Source organism: Fopius arisanus, unplaced genomic scaffold (genome assembly GCF_000806365.1).
Source record: "Fopius arisanus strain USDA-PBARC FA_bdor unplaced genomic scaffold, ASM80636v1 scaffold00028, whole genome shotgun sequence".
NCBI lineage: Eukaryota > Metazoa > Arthropoda > Insecta > Hymenoptera > Braconidae > Fopius > Fopius arisanus.
The window spans coordinates 583,887-601,215 of NW_011887767.1; the positions used below are offsets into that span (position 1 = coordinate 583,887).

At 37.6% G+C, this 17,329-nt stretch overlaps 3 protein-coding genes across 6 annotated transcripts in view; 1 reads left to right on the top strand and 2 right to left on the bottom strand.

Annotated features, from left to right (window-relative positions):
• The window catches only part of LOC105265180 (uncharacterized protein KIAA1522-like), a 97,737-nt gene extending 87,647 nt beyond the window's left edge, over nt 1–10,090 (top strand). For all 4 annotated transcript variants that reach the window (XM_011302545.1, XM_011302546.1, XM_011302544.1 and 1 more), the window contains one exon: nt 7,719–10,090. In XM_011302545.1, coding sequence (XP_011300847.1) covers nt 7,719–7,988 — 270 coding nt within the window. In that variant the 3' untranslated portion in view covers nt 7,989–10,090. The remainder of the gene's footprint in view (nt 1–7,718) is intronic.
• Nucleotides 10,091–13,415, bottom strand: LOC105265178 (alpha-amylase 4N-like). Its single transcript, XM_011302540.1, has 5 exons — nt 13,198–13,415; nt 12,967–13,115; nt 12,020–12,453; nt 10,674–11,538; nt 10,091–10,234 (listed from the first exon to the last, which is right to left on the bottom strand). The coding sequence occupies exons 1-5, from the start codon at nt 13,391–13,393 to the stop codon at nt 10,160–10,162; spliced, it is 1,719 nt and encodes a 572-aa protein (XP_011300842.1). The 5' UTR covers nt 13,394–13,415; the 3' UTR covers nt 10,091–10,159.
• Nucleotides 13,416–13,447: 32 nt separating this feature from the next.
• Nucleotides 13,448–16,024, bottom strand: LOC105265181 (alpha-amylase). The gene is made up of 4 exons (XM_011302547.1): nt 15,500–16,024; nt 14,961–15,391; nt 14,497–14,875; nt 13,448–14,210 (listed from the first exon to the last, which is right to left on the bottom strand). Exons 1-4 carry the CDS (start codon nt 15,683–15,685, stop codon nt 13,701–13,703), a joined length of 1,506 nt encoding a protein of 501 aa, XP_011300849.1. The 5' UTR covers nt 15,686–16,024; the 3' UTR covers nt 13,448–13,700.
• Nucleotides 16,025–17,329: the final 1,305 nt, after the last annotated feature.

Genomic DNA, 17,329 nt, shown 5'->3' on the forward strand with positions numbered 1-17,329 from the left:
CTCCGAAATCCAACGCCGACCATTATTTAAGTTAACTTTTTTACACATTATTGGCATAATATGGATTCTTCAGCTGACCCATAAGAATTGCATCGTCATCAGCGTCGGCAAAACCGGCAAAACACATGCACCGGACTCTTGACGATCGATCATCATTGACTGAACTCCTTTCCGAGCTACCTGGAAGTAAAAACGGCGATTTGAGGTCATGAACTTGAAGAAAAAAAAATTTTTTCAAATAAAAAATCAGCATATCGTAAAACATTGTATCCTCTCTACAGTGGCGAGATAAAGATTTCCATCTTTATGAAGGGGCGATATTCTCTGAACTCAGGGGGGAGGGGACATAACGAGTCATTGAGTGAAACATAAAAGTTTAACGAGCGGCGTTGTGAAGCTAATTGAAGAGGCAGAGTCGACGATATCGTCGTATGCATTTCAAATAAAAAATGACGAAAAAAAAAATAAGTCGAGGAAAAAGGCGCACATGAATAAATGAGAGAGTAAACGGAAACTGTACGACTCTTTCCCACTCTATTTAACATGCGGAGAACTCTTGGTGAACGCTGACTCCCCGCACCCCCTTCTATTGACTGGACTCGTTTCAAGAGTCAATCACTTTTATCGCCACGATCGATGAGGGACTACCAGCAGTCTGTGAACGCAAATGATCGGGAGTGGACCCCCCTCCTCGTACCCCCTGAGAAATTGCCTGATGACTTTGGATTGAAGGAGCAAGAGCGACGAACTCCCTTAATGGTCTCCAAAAGGCGATCACGAGGAATTTTCTGGAGATTCGAGGGGGCTATTAATCTTAGTGGGTTCAATGATCTCGGAGTTTATTTCCAGGACAATTAGGAGGAAAGATAAGTGAAGTGGTTGCGGAGGAAATGGGGGGTATGGAGATTCGCCGTGATGAGATTAAATGGAATAGCGCCAGTTGATTCTGCCAGGAGGAAAGAACCACTTTTTTATCAAATTTTAGTGAATATTTGTTGCAATCCATTTTCACTGCAGAAATTTGGAAAAGGGATGAACCAGTTATTGCAGTTGTTTAAATTACAGATTATTCTCTACTGGATTTTTTTTTCTGCTGTTTTATTTGTTGTGAGTTATTGATTATTTTAATCTCGGAATTTATTCTGAAAATCGGTATAAATGTGGGTATTGCACAAATTTTATTGGGGTATGGAATAAAACAGGTGTTCATTCCTCTCGGTGAACACATGTACAAGTAAAACGACCGAGCGACAAAACTATCGTGATCTGTTAGGCGCACCTTCGTGAGGATCTCACGTACACTTTTTGATAACCTATTTCAGTCCAGAATTCATAACAAATGTGGGAAAAAACTTGGAGAAGGTGCAGAAAGCACCCATTGCGTCATGCACGAATTATCTGACACGGATATGCACCAGAAATCTCCTATCCGCGAATCCTAGTGAAAAGTGTTTTTATTTTCCTGATTTTAACTGGAGAATAAGTGAAAGAGTCGTGACGGCGGAAGAAGTGTCAACGGATCGAGTGAATACTATGCAAATTCTTAATTCTTCATTCAGATTGAATGACTACCGGGTTCTGAAAAAATAAGAATAGCAAACAAACAATATGATTTGCGAAGTATGTCGAATTGCCATTGGGATTTATTCACCGGTTTATCTCACCTGGTAAGAACGTTAATGGAGAATTACCAGGACTCGTCACACTTATCACACTCTATCACTAATCCAGTGATAGAGAGTCCCAACCCCCTACACCCAACGAGACGCTGTTATTTTCAATCGATAAAACGTCGCAGATTTTTTACCCTCTGGTTTTATCACTTTTCTCAGCCATTAGCATACCTGGAATTCTCGTGATTTAACTCGGTAGTTGATTGGTTTTTTATTGCGACTAGCATTGTTGAAATGTTTCTGCATCGATATTCTCATATTCTCTGTGGAAGTAAATAGTTTGAGGATCTGCTTTGAAAGCCGGGGACTCATTTCGTGTCACCCTTTTTGCAGACTCTGGAACTCTTAAATTTTTTTACATTTGGACAAGTAGTTTTCGATGATCCAGAGACGGATGATGTGGTATTCCGGTCAGTTCTCTGTTCAACACTTGTTATTTAAAAACTCTGCTCGCAGTACGAGTTGCTTTCTTTTGTATGAATTCTTTCTCTTTCAATGCAATTGCGTAGTCTCAGCCCCTAGTTACAGATTACCTTAAAACTGTTATATTGAATACAATGAGGCAACGGTTAACTTACTAAATAAATAAAAATTGTTACAAGTTGGAAAATAGTGAATGTACAAACTCTTCAGACAATTACAACTATATAAAATTGACATTTTCAGATTTTCAAGAAATAGCTTGTAAATTGTATCTAGAATATCCAAGTACTCAATCTCTTATTTAGTTGCAATGATTCGACTATTTGAACTATGAATGGCGGAGAAACAATTTAACAGAAAAAATCAGTGATTGAAAATGAGAAAGAAAAGAAATTGAATAGCCTGAACCCCGTATTATCAGTGAAGTAGAGCACGTTAAATCCGTTTCACAATGTTATCAGTAAAAATATATTGTAGATTTACACTCCATTTGCACAATAGTCCATTGTAAAAACTTCGTTAAAATCCATAAAAGAAACAACGATTTGAGTAAGTACGTATCCTAAGGAAATATTATTCAAAGAGTCGAAGAAATGATTGTTATTGCACATGTTTCTCGTTATTACTCGCACTGTCACCCACGTCTTGCATATTCACTGAGTAAATTTCAATGAAAACGCCTCGATGTGTAGCCGACTGGTGTCAAACCACTGGAAGACATTTGAATATGCGAGTAGTCGTTCAATTCTCTCTAAAAATACCGTAAAAATGAAATAGAAAAATTATCATTACCATCGCATCAGCTCTCCCATCACATATTGTCCATAAAAATTCCATTCCCGTTGAAGATGATCACCCGAGACACATCGATCTCGTTCTAGATCGTTTGTTTTGCCAGCCCCACAAGGCAACATACGGTTTCTGCATCCGGTGCGACAGCGTTGCCTTCATTACCCCATGTGAAAACCTGTTACTTATGCTAATACCGACTTATAAACCCTTCATTACCGCTGATGAGCAATTAATACGCTCATTGGAGAAGGATCGAGCTCTGATACTCTCTCAATGTCTCTCCATGGCACGACACGGCTACACCATTGACATTGCTGATATTATTTATTATCCAATGCGATATACTCGTAATTCTCGGTAATTCATTTGCACCGATCAATTACCGGTGTGTCTGCATAAACCGACATTGTGACATGGAAAATGGCGTTTTTATATCGAACCATGGGAACGCATAGATGTGATACAAGTGGTCTCGATTCCTTGTGACCTCGACAGGGCGTGGCAGGTCATTCGGTTCAAATCCATGGGAAAAAATTGACATTTTTTTCATAAATGAAGTAGCAATTGCATCGGAATGTTGATGGTGAACATTTAGACTCGAATTCAAGAAGAATCGCTCGGGGAATCTCTTATCTATTTATTTGTTTCGAGAAATTTATTTCGAGAAAACATCAACTCCTTCGAGCGATTATCATTATTATTATCAATTATATAAACACTTTATTAATTAACATAGGAAATTTATGAGTTGAAATCAGTTGTTGATAATTAATTACTTCATTAGGTTTTTAATTCTTGATGGATATGCGTTGATATTACTTTTTGCTATTCCATCATTAAATCATCGAATCGAAATTAATTGTAAATCATTAATGATTTAATCGTGACTGAATACTTATTATTGAAAATTATAATAATTGATCAACTAAATAATTGAGTTTACAGAGAATAATCAAATATTTTTAGAAATCCATTATTTCATTAATTTCCAAAACTTGAGGAATTCCAGAATTCTCAAGAAAAATTCTCACACATTATGTAATTTCCGGATAATTTTCCAATTTTTTTTTTTTCGTTAAAACTCGTGAATTGGGAGTAGAATACACTATTAGTGAGTGCCGGCGTGTAGTTTATCGTGGAGATTTGTCCGTGAGGGGTTGAATCACGAAGACGACAATTGAAGAATTTATTGGTCTCACCTCGCAGTGTTATGAATCGACAATTGTTTCAATTTCCCCCGAAAAAAGATTGGAGTGCAGCCGTGAATTTACGACGGGCGTGATGGTTCGCACAGCTGCAGTTGGTTGCCACACGAATATATATCATCTTCGTGTTGCACCGCAGGCGACCAACCAAGAATAAGACAACCTGTATTTTCACATCTCGCATCCCCCTTCAGCTTTAAAATGCCCCCATCACCCAGACAGTACACTTTTTCTCAGGTATCAGCATCAATTATATCCTTCCTCAAACACGTTATTAGTCCCGCATACACATATCCCTCAACTCGTGTATTTACACATTACAATTAAAGAAAGATACCGAAGGGTTGAAGGATAATTAATAGTCCATTCCATGCACAGTTTCCCCTTTTTTACTTCAAACTTCCACAAAATTTCATTCCCAAACAACATACTATTCATTTTATTCGAATTTCATTAATTCAGGGAAACGTATTGTTGAAAAAAATTATCATTAATATTTTTATTCGCATGGAAAACGAATAAACGAATAACCAATAATATGGGAAATATATATTAATTATCTGCACATGTATGTTTTGTCCGTGAGGATAAATTGATCATAAAGTAATATTAATAATCTATTTAATATTTCCTGAAATTTAAAATTTGTGTTTAATTTAAAATGTCAATATTAATATAAAGTATAAGAAAGTAAATTTCAGGATGAAAAAAATCCTTTCAATCAGTGATTTTAACTCCAATCAAGTGCAACGTTATTTCTAGAGATAAGATTTATAATTGGCAAATTTTTATCTGGAAAAGTAATTTCTTTTCCTCCATGCAGATATAAAAAAATCATGCAATGGGGCGCGTGTATCGACAAGCTTCAGAACCATTACAAAACCCACTGATCATCCTCTGGATCGTGTATCTATCCTTTAAACGTCCCTCCATCCCCATAAATACACAAATTAGTATATGCATAAGTCGACTCACTCTGCATAATACACGTATGCGTTTTACGACGCCAAAAGGAGCCGCTCCGTGCTCTTACCTCCTTTAAAACGATATACCACACGACCCGGGGGGAGGTAAAACATTGTTAATACTCTTCGTTATTTAAAACAAGCCCTCCATCCCCCTCCCGTCGATATTCCATGTTCTCCTTTATTTAATTATAACATGTACAGAGTCGTTGGTTATGCTATCTGTATACCTTCGACGATTATGATTAATAATAAAGAAAGTACACGAGAAGATAAAAATATGCATAATAATTTTCTAGAAAATTTCCTTCTAAATCAATTACGAATCAATTATAATTCTGACATTCCTGATGATTGAGGAAATTAAATAAAGAATTAATCATTAACAATAATTAGAAAAATTAAGAGTCATGATTCAATATTCAGGAAGTTGCAGTAATAACCGAGACTAGTAAATAAATGGAGGGAAAATGAGCGATGATTGATGATTAATCATGAAAATTAATAAAGAGAATAGACAGGTGTGGGGGATAATGAAGGCATGACGCGCTAATTTATAATTTAATAATTAGAATGAAAATAATTAGAAAAGGATTCTTTATTCGGGCAGTTTTATTGTTATTATTATCGGGATTATTTTCGTGAGGATAATAGTCAGGATGGAAAGGACTTTCGGATGTCGTGAGCACGCGTGCGGTATCTGGGGACCGGTTGGGCCCCATTGCGTGCACAAGTCGCATTGCAACTGGAATATTTCATTCATAAGAGTCCGGCTCGTATTCCGCGAAGTATAGCAAGCCATATTCAACTTTACCACTGCCAATTACCGGGGGAAGTGGTGAATGAAAATTTGTTTTTTTTTCCACAGAACGAAGAAACTGCGCGGAGAAAAAATTTTATGAAAAATTGCGCGACAACTCACGTAATTGAGATACGACATTACCATTTCTACCATTTTATTGAATCAGAAAAAATTAAGTCCCCAAAAATAAACATTTACTTTTAAATTTCGTTAATTATTGGGAATATATTGTAGACAAACCGAGCAAAACGGTACACCGTTACAAAATTATTTGTTACTCATTTCCAGTCATTTATGTCTCCTTCAAAAAATGTTGGCGACAGTCCAAAAGTGTCCTAGTATTTTTATCAAGCGTAATTTTTTCTTTTATTATACTGGTGTTTTTTTTAAATTTCTCTGTTTTTCAACATTCTCGAAAAATACGGAATCTAACTTCAATCAGTCATTTATTGCTTCAGACTGCGAAATCCCTGCACGAAAAAGACTTAAAATTTTAGAAGAAAATATTATAAATTCTATAAAAATTCATGATTTTTCATCAGTAACGTGTAATAAATCCGGACAAATTGAAATGTCGAATAATGGCTTGTTACGATAGATTGTTTCTCCTCGTCTCCCGTTGAACCTTCTCATTCATCTCATCTTACACTCATTCCATTTTAGTCCGTGCCCCATTTTGCCTGCGGTTCCCCTTTTTCCCGGGAATCCCCTAAATATTTGAATGGAATGGAAATCTTTATTACAAAAAGATGAATTTTTTTACTAGTTACAATAAAAATACATTTTTATAATGCAGAAAAAAAAATCTTTGATTTTTTTATCGTAATTTTTACGTAATTTTCATGGTAATGTGACATTTTTTTCTCGACGCGGGGGCGAGAGGCAATTGACTGAAATGGGGCCCTCGTTATACCTCTCGATGGCAATAGCAATTGCGATTAATTAATGAGAACGTGGTTTCAACGGGAGAGATGATAATGACAATAAATCAGGGAACTGGTGATTATGGGGATTATTGCGATGTTTATGGGTTTCTCGGGGGAAAAATTGAATAACTGGGGATTCTTTATGGAGGTGAGTCAAGGGGATTGAGATAATCTGACACACCTAGTGAAAGGTTCCTCGAATGTTATTGTATGGTGTTCGTGGTCAAGAACTGCTTGTGGTTCACGAGGTTGACCTAGGCTTGGTCCTATTCGCACGCCAGTTCTGACATACTAGGTGGTTTATAAGAATTATTAGTAATGGAATTGAGGCCAATTTTATGGACAATTTCAGACTGTGAAATTGGAGGAATTTTACACATTGAAATTGTTATCCCAAATGTCAATTGAACCTCATCATTTCTTCAAGGCAGTCAATCTTTAGAAATAAAATTGACATTCCATTCAAATCGGAAATTAATCAGTCAAAAAGTATAATTAAAGCCATCAAATTTTACAAACGAAATTTTAAGTGTACGATTATTGCAAATATGTCGTTTTTTCTTCTAACAAAAGAAATTTATGTAAAAAAATTTACATTCATCAACCACAAATAATTTACACGAAATTTCGCTTGGTCTCAGTTTTTTACAAATTAATCAATTTTCTTTAAAGTCCAAGAAATTTTCATTTCTCAGATTTAGCCTAATATGTCTAATTTCTTTAAAAAATCAATTGAACTCAAATTCACAATATCGAAAATTCACTTGGTACTTATAATATAAAACATTCCATTCTATTATTTATAATAAATAACCAGACTATTACAAATGGCAATATAGATTGCCAAAATAATAATGATAAGAATAATACTAGTGATACCATAATATTAATGAAAAAATCAATGAATCAATTGGATAATTTTGTTGTTTCAGAATTTCCGAGAGAATCGTATCGACGGTACATCCCTACCTCTTTTATCGGAGGACCACCTGACGGGCCCAATGGGCATGAAATTGGGTCCAGCATTGAAGCTCCGAGCAATGCTCGCCCGAAAGCTCGGTGCTTGCACAGTGTGCCTCCACTGCGCTCACTGCCATCAAACACCACTTCCTGTGCTGAATGCAGCAGCAGCTGCTGCAGCCGCTGCAACGGTCAACACTACGCAGACACCCGGAAGACGGCCAAGCAGCACTGGAAACTGACAAACAATGGCGGAGACTCCGGGTCCCGATGCCGATCCAAATCGTGCATTGAGAATCGAGAGACGCGTATCCCGTCCTGTTCGCAAACCCGATGTCATATTTAAAAAACCCATCAAACAGTGACCACTAATTACGGCACGACATTTTAACGAGGAGACTCCGCCCAATTTCAGTACCTAAACTAGTTTTTAATTAGCCTAATCTAGATTTATGCTGAGAGTGCCTACAAAGAGATGAATACAATATTTTTGAGAATTTATTGAGAAATTTAAAATTATTCTGCATAGTTCTCATTGAGAATTATTTAAATTTGTAATGGACGTGTTTTTTTTCAATTTATTGGAAATTTTACTGCTAACAACGACCAATAAATAAGATGGCATTCAAAGGAATAGAAGAAGAGATTAGCTCATATGTATTGTATTTTTTGTAAAGAATGAAACGAGTACTTACATATTCTAATGTCTTCCAACGAATTGACACCAGTCAACTCCACTTCGAGGCATTTTCATTGAAATTTAATGAGTGAATACGGTATACGTGGATGAGAGTATAAGGAATAGCGAGAAACATGTGCAATAACAATAATTCTTTCGACTCGTTGAATAATATTTCCCTAGGATACGTACTTGCTCAAATCGTTGTTTCTTTTATATATTTTAACGAAGTTTTTATAATGGACTATTGTGCGAATGGAGTGTAAATCTAAATTATATTTTTGCTAATAACATTGTCAAACGGATCCAACGTGCTCTACTTTACTCATAATACGGGGTTCAGGCTATTCAAGTACTTTTTCTTTTTATTTTCAGTCACTGAATTTTTCTGTCAAATTGTGTCTCTGCAATTCACAGTTCAAATAGTAAAATCATTGTAACTAAATGAAGGATTGAGTACTTGGATACTCTTGATACAATCTACAAGCTATTTCTTGAAAATCTGAAAATGTCAATTTTACATAGTTGTAATTCTCTGAAGAGTTTGTACATTCACTATTTTCCAACTTGTAACAATTTTTATTTATTTACTAAGTTAACCGTTGCCTTATTGTATTCAACATAACAGTTTTAAGGTAATTTGTAACTAGGGGCTGAGACTACGCAATTGCATTGAAAGAGGAAGAATTCGTACACAAAGAGAGCAACTCGTACTGCGAGCAGTATTTTTAGATAACAGCAAGGGTTGATCTGAGAACTGAACGGAATAACACGTCGATACATATTTTGGTCCGCGGGTGACGTTTCATGCGTGTCTGGATCACCAGAAACTAATTGTACAAAGATCAGAAAACTTGAGGTTTTCAGAATTCGAAAAAAATTGTCGAAACATTTTTGAGTAGTGACAGGGTGATACAAACTGAGTCCATGATTTTCGAAACTCATTCTGAAATAAATTCACTCTTTTATTATTGAGAAAATAAGAAAGAAAGGAATAATTACTCTTAATGGCTCATTTCACCACTTCACTACTGAATAAATTTCATATTTCTCTCGTGTTATCAAAAATCCATCACTTTCTCGAGTTACGAACTAGCGGCTTTTACTTAAAGAATCACTGTACATAATGCTTAAACATGTTTATTTATGTTACTGCTCTCACGAAGGAAAAACAGTTGTAGTATTGTAATATCAGCATCATAAACCGATGAGTGATGCACGATTCATGGAAGGAAAATTCTTATTGAGTCACGGTACATCAGTTTTTCCGCGTAAAAACGAGCAAAAAAAGTTATGTAGGAAATAGGGTGGGAAAGAGAGATTAAACAAATGAGAAAAAGTGTACAGCTGGGTAATTACAGCTATTTTGTGATAATGCAGTGTTTTACATATGTCCCTCCATTCTCCCTTTCTCACCATATTATCTTTTCCAATTCTCCCATTTCTAATCGTATTTATCGACATCCTCCTCGATCTCTCCACCTCATTACCCCCTTTTATCATTTTTTTTGTTTCGTTTAAGTCTGTCATGTATTATTTTGATGAATTAACTGTTATTGAGTAATGTATAGGAAAGATTAATGGTGAAAAGAGGAAACGGAAAAAAGGAATGAGGACAACAGTGCATTGTTTCTGTTAAAATAAACTTGTTGAAAAATACTAAAATCAAAGAGTTGCTTTTTTCTATTATTATCATTAGAAAAATAAATAGCATTTATTGATGGAGACGTTAAATTACTGTAAAATAGTCGTGTAGATCAATTTCTCACTTTCGAGTTCCAATTCGTCATCCTTCGACATCAATTGCGCCTGAAAAAGTAATTTAACGTTTTTTAACAATTAACAAATTGATTCAATCTAATGAATATTGAAATGTTGTAGTATATTTATTTTGATGGCTTTAGCTGATTATTTCATCTTTTTTTTAATCTCAAAAAATTTTGCAGTGCCACATTCCGAATTTTTATTTTAAACCGGATTATTTTTCATTGAACCCTTGATAAATGTTTTAATGCAAACATCAATATTGCAAAGTAATAATCACTCTGGATTAATTGTATCCAGAATAATAATGATGTTCAATATCAAAATTCGACAAAATTAAAAGAAAAATAATTGGAATATGAGGGAAATTTGCTTCAGATTTAATTGACCGGCTTCTGAACTGTTAAGAGTCAGTCGAAATGAATCCTCCACTAGCAAAAGCATCAGTAGTCTTGAGATTCAAGATTTAAGACTCTGGACTCACATTTCTATGAATAGCGAGAACTCCATCCTCTTCCTCGAGGAGGATTTCCACATACGCATAACCGTCCTGGCGAACAACGACAGATTTTCCAGTGCACTGGCCGCCCTGAAGACTTCCAGAAATGACATCGCAGTAGGTACCAGGGGATAGCCCAGTGTAAATATCCGTCTTGAGATCTTCATCATCAGCATTGATGGCGATGAATCCGGCCCGACCGCGTGAGAACGCAATCTGATTGTTAGAATTGTCCCACCACTGGGTGATTTTGGTGGAGTTGACGGCGTTCCTGAAGATCACCATGTTGTAAATCTGCCTCCAACGGTGCTCACACACCCAACCGTTGCCGCAGGTGCCGTCTCCCCTGATGACTGGGGGTGTGAGATGCCCCTGGGAGTCAGCAGGAGGGCCCTGATCAGACGTGTCGAACGCAAATGAACTCATGACCTTGGGGTTGCCGTAAGGATGTGCCAGCATGAAGGCAACTGCCATTTTGTAGAGTTTCGGCTGCTTGTACGTCAGGACAGCTCCACCTCCGCCACTTCCCCTCTGATTATCGTGATTGTCAACGAAAATCAGGGACGAGTCCTGGGGCAGCATCGACCAGGCCTCCCCGATGTTCTGGAACCACTTCAGGGCGTTCTTACCCATCATCCCTTTTGAGAGTTCCACACCGTAGCGGAACTCTGTCACTGCACCGAAATCGTTGTACTCGTATTTCGAGACACCCTCACCACCCACGTCTATCACCTCTTGGTAGATGTAGGGGCGGGCGTTCCTGGGGAAACCGTGTGATGGGTTCAAGTCGTTCAGGCGGGAGTATATTATTCGCAGGTCCTGCGGCCACATGTGCTTGGCTGCGTCGATTCTAAGAGTACGATGATGAAACGATGAAATTATTAGGATTAAGTAATGGATTTATCATGAGAAGAAATTTGTTGAAAAATTTATTCACCGTTCCCCTTGGGGTATGCTGTATCATTATTTTCTTTTAATTGCGAAAGATCCGCTAAAAGCAGTCCGAAAAAAACCACTAACCCCAGTTTACCACTTCCCGACATAGTTGATTCCACATTTATTTCATGAAGGATATTGAAACGCTTAAAAAGGCAAAAAATTAAAAATTGGAAAAAATATCTAACCCTGGGTCCCGGTGTTTGATTTTTGGAGGAAAGTAATTTTTTTTTATCGAATTTTCAATGAAACACCTGTTGATTCCACGTATATTAATCCCATATACGACAACTATATTCCACACGTATGTTATAACGCTCAGAGTCAAAATAATAAAAATTGTCTGATTATTTTCCATGAGTTAATTAGAACTCAATTCATCCGTTCGTTCTCACCTGAATCCAGCCACTCCAGCGTCAATCGCCCGATTCATAAACGCGAGAAGTCTCTCCCTGACATGTTCAATACTTTGATCAAGATCGTGGAGTCCCACGAGCTCGCAGTTCCTCACCTCCACAGGATTACTGAAATTCCTCAAAGGACAACTCCTGTGGAAATCCCCACGCGAATACGGTATAGCCGAATAGTTCCTGGTGGATGGATCAGCCCAACTTCCCCCAGTGCCAATCACCTCGAAATCGTGATCAGCGGACACGTGATTCAGGATTGCGTCGACGTAGATCCTAACACCAGCGGCATTGCATCTCCTCGTCATGTCCCTGAACTCGATTTCGTTACCGGAACGAGTGACGAATCGATAAGAGATCGGTTGATAACGCTCCCACCAGGGTCTCCCTGGGATTACTACGTTTTCTTGGATTGGTGAGACCTAAATGGGTCATTTTAAATGATGCATATGATACATCAATGTTCCATGGACTTCAGTCGGCACGAACTACCCATTATTCTCTTGTTAAGCACTAATTTAGATAACAAATGTCATGCGACTGATTGTAACAACAATTGAATCATCTTGCGATTACTTGGAATGAAACCTAATTACTTTCTAGACATTGCACATTATTGAACAATTATTCCACGGAAATCCACAAATAAAATAATTATCTGCAACTATTTTTTAATTTATTCATTCGTATACTCTCGCATTTCAACACTATTTCGTGAAAGTAAAGGAATGGTCAATTAAATATTTTCAATTATAATGACCACATAATTACAAAATGAAAAATTCAATGGAATGAATGAAGCACAAAGTGTATAAAAATTAATAATTGATACACCCAACGAATTATTGAATTAAAAGAAATTAACAAATTGTTTATTCGGAGTAAATAAATATAAATAGATAAATAAGTTTATTTGGTCATGAAATGGTACATACCTGGACGCCTCCGAATCCCATCGGTCCAAGGAATCTCTCACACTCATCACCAATATCCTTCCATCTCCACTCGAATAAATGGACAATTACGTCATGACCAGGTGCGTAATTTGGATGTTTATGGTTATCGGTGGTAGCAGCAGTGGCCGCTGCAAACGCAATCAAACCAATTACCATCGACTGCATGCCAATGTGTGTCATTGTGGTTTGTAATGTTCACTGAATATATACTCTGGTTATCACTGAATTCCCAACAAATTGGTTCGGAGGCCACTGTCTCTTTCACTCGACATTCTGCCCCCTCCCGCCAACCATTTCCTGGATGATTTTTCTCATGGGGAATCAATAATCGTCGGTGTAATATGATGTGTTGTTGAGACCCGAAGAATAATCCAAACTTACTGTGAAGATCACGACGAATTTTCATCGTCAACAGACCTTAACGCACTTGTTATCAAGTTCAAACGAGATAAGACGACAGTTGGATAATTATTCATATTATATTTTCATCTTCTAGTGTTACATGCGCCATTCCAATCTATTGAATCTATTAGTAATTGTCACCCCTGCATAAATGCTCAGTGAATCATTGCAATAAAAAATTTATTTTTCAATGAATTTTCGATTAAAAACCGAAGTTCAATGGACATTCAATTTTCGTGCTGGTGGATTTTCGATGATTAGTTGAAGCTATCGAGTGCCATTTATTATATATTATTATCAATTTTAATCAATCAAAAATTCAAAGCTGAAGTTCTACCGATATGAATAGCGAGAACTCCATCATCAGCGTTAGCGGGGATTTCGATAAACGCTTTCCCGTTTTCGGTGACCTCGATGGTTTTACCGGTGCACTTGTTGCCTCGAACCTCTCCAGAGATAACGTCGCAATATTTTCCCGCGGGGAGTCCGGTCGTCAGATTTCCACGTAGATCCTCGGTCTCACCGTTGATGGCGATAAATCCAAGACGACCGCGTGAGAACGAAATTTGATTGTTCCCATTGTCCCACCAATTTTCCACAGGAGACCTTTTGGCGACATTTCGAAAAATTACCATTTGGTAGATTTGATGCCAGCGGTGCTCGCAGATCCAGCCGTTGGTGCAGACGTTGTTGGTGATTTTGGGCGAGATTATGGTGCCATCGGAATCAGCTGGGGGCCCAACACTGGGGTCCGTGAAGGAATATGAACTCATAATGCGAGTGGTACCGTACGGGTGAGCTAATTCAAAAGCTGTCGCCATCTGTAATTATATGTATCGATTTCAGGTGCTTTTTTGTTATTTATGACCTCTATAAGACCTCCACAACCTTTCTATGACCCCTATAAGACCTTGACAGTCTTTATATGACCTCTATATGACTTCCACAACCCCTATAGTACCTCTGTAAGATCTCTCTGACAGATGTACGCCTATATGACCCCCATAAGACCTCCACAACCTCTTTATGACCTCTATAAGACGTTTAGCCAATCCTACGCCATTCAGTTATCTATGGAGTTTACTATGAAAAATCAATCTAGCGTACCTTGTAGATCCTAGCATCTTTGTAAGTGAGAATGGTTGCTCCACCCGCACCATGGCCCCTCTGATTGTCGTGATTATCGATCATAACAAGGGCATCACCTGATGGTAAGAGACCCCAGCCATTCCCCCAGTTCTTCAAATCCTTCAACGGCTCCAATCCCCTGAACATGTTGCCGAGGACAATGCCGAAATTAAATTCGATGACTCTCCCAAAATCGGTGTACTCCGCCTTCTTCACACCCTCATTCCCCAGGTCGATGACCTCCTGGTAAATAAAGGGTCGGGAATTTCGAGGAAATCCTGCGGAGACGCTGAGGTTCTTCAGCCTGCTGTAGATGATCCTCAGATCTTGGGGCCACATGTGCTTGGCAGCGTCGATTCTAGATTCATTGACAGAAAAAAATACTTTCAATTTCAGTAACTTGTCCTTGATTTTCTTCAGGTAAAAAAGTAAATGGAGATTACCTGAAACCGGCGACTCCTAGATCAGTGATTCTGTCCATGTACTCAACGATGGCAGCCCTGACGTGCTCTTTGCTCTGGTCCAGATCATGGAGTCCACTGAGTTCGCAGTCCCTCACTTCTGTGGCATTCTGATAATTACTGATGGCACAGGTTCTGTGGAAGTCTGCACTAGTGAAGGGCACCGCGGGGTAGGACTTCAGGGAGGGTTCAGCGGTGGATCCATCAACACCTCTCGCTGGATTCGCATCTCCAGTCATGTGATTGACAACGACGTCTACGTAAATCCTCACGTCAGCTGCGTTACACCGTCTCACCATGTCCTGGAATTCTGATACGTTTCCGGATCGCGAATGGATTTTCATCGAGATCGGTTGGTAGCGCTCGTACCAGGGTCTTCCGGGGATTATTAGGTTTTCGTGGATTGGTGAAACCTGTTCCAGGGACAAAAAGTATAAAAACCCAGTAAATATTAGAATTTAGTTTATCCGATTTATGAAAAGTCAATTTTCATCAATTGTATTATCTACGATGGGTGTTACCTGGACACCTCCAAAACCCATGGGCCCCAGGAACTCCTCGCACTCTCTCGCGATATCCTGGAACTTCCACTCAAAAAGATGAACCATAGTTCCACGATCGTCAACATAATACGGGTGCTTCTGGGCGTATGTCCACGTGAGAAAAGTCAGGAATAACGGAATGGCCTTCATCCTGAACGGCACCATCTCGAATGTTGCTGAGGTGTCACTCTTCAGCCTCTATATCCCAGACGTTCTATCTGGTTAACTTTTGTTTGCACAAGTTGACACTGGTGTCATTATTCACTCGTCAAAGGACCAATGGAATTCAGACGCGATGACAGAAAATTCCTGACACATAACTCGTCACAATGGGATACAATACCAGTGTGTTTTCTTACGGATGTACAGCTGGTGGTACTGGCAATAAAAATTCACGTATTTGCGGCTTTCTCGTTGCATGCGGCACCGTGAACTTCACCTCAGGCTGTCTCGAGTGAGGAATGAGACATAAAGGAAAGAGTACTCGCAAAAATTGCTGTTATTCGTTTCACGCTCACCATCTGACGTCCTTTTTCATTCTAATTGCCCAATGGATACATCGGTACGTATCTCAAGTCAAAGTTGACTGGGTGAATAAACAGGAAAAATGGACCCGGGAAAATAGATTTTCCTTGTTATTTTCACTCTTTATTATCTAATCATCAATACTCCAAAGAGTGAGTCACCAATTGTAAAGTGAACTATCAAGATTCTAGAAATATTTTCCTTTAATGAAGTGAAAAATTATAAATCTATTTTTTGTTTGGAATAGAAAGTAGTAAAAGAATTATTTAATGGAATTAATGTTGAGAAGTTGAATAATATAGAGGATAAGGAGTAATTGAGAAGAGCATTTTGAACTGTCTTTTTATTATGACTTTTTCGTCATTTACTTATTTTATTACAGTATATCACGACATTATATAGAGATCGAACTTTAGGTAGATTTCACTTCACTTCATCACTTCATGGCGAACTGATCAAGAAGTATCGTTCATCAATGTTGTTAATTTAACAATAATGAAAACCGAGCAAATGATTAACGAGGTAATTATCCTGCGGCTGTACTCCATCGTTTCGGAGTTCTGGAGAAAAATTTGAAGTGAAAATGATAATTCAGCAAAAATCCCGCAACGGCAATTTTCAGCAAAACAAATTCTCATTTTTACTGTACTCCCTATTTTTTACTAAAACATTAATTTTACTACAAATTTTTCTCCGCGCAAGGAGAAACCGCGGTAAAACTCAAAAGTCTTTATAAGAGTTAGAAACGTATTGAGCGAATTATGATGGATAATGAAATACATTAAAAGGTCATAAAATGATGATTACAATGAGTTTAACGCGGACATCGTACGTTCATAATTTTCAAAACATTAAAATATATAAATATTTGATATATTCTACGTATTTTAAATATTCAATTTAATTTAATATATTATATAATATATCAAAGTTTTTCCTCCCAGTGGACATTGCAATTTCACCGACATCTCCCCTTGAATAAATAAAATATCCAGTGAATATAATAAACATTTGCATAACAACAAGACGAATTATTCATAAAGCAGTGATCTGGCTGATATCAGTTCGCCCCAACAAATCATCCATAACATTTTCAATTATCGTTAACAGATTTTATAGGATAACACTCTTCGCATTGTTTATAATATTGTACGCACACATTTACGCATATAGACGAGATAATGTTGTGTATGGTATTATGGTTCACATCCACATAAATGTATCCTTGACACTTATGCAACCACGGGCATATAACACGACAATATAAAATAGTACCGACTTTCA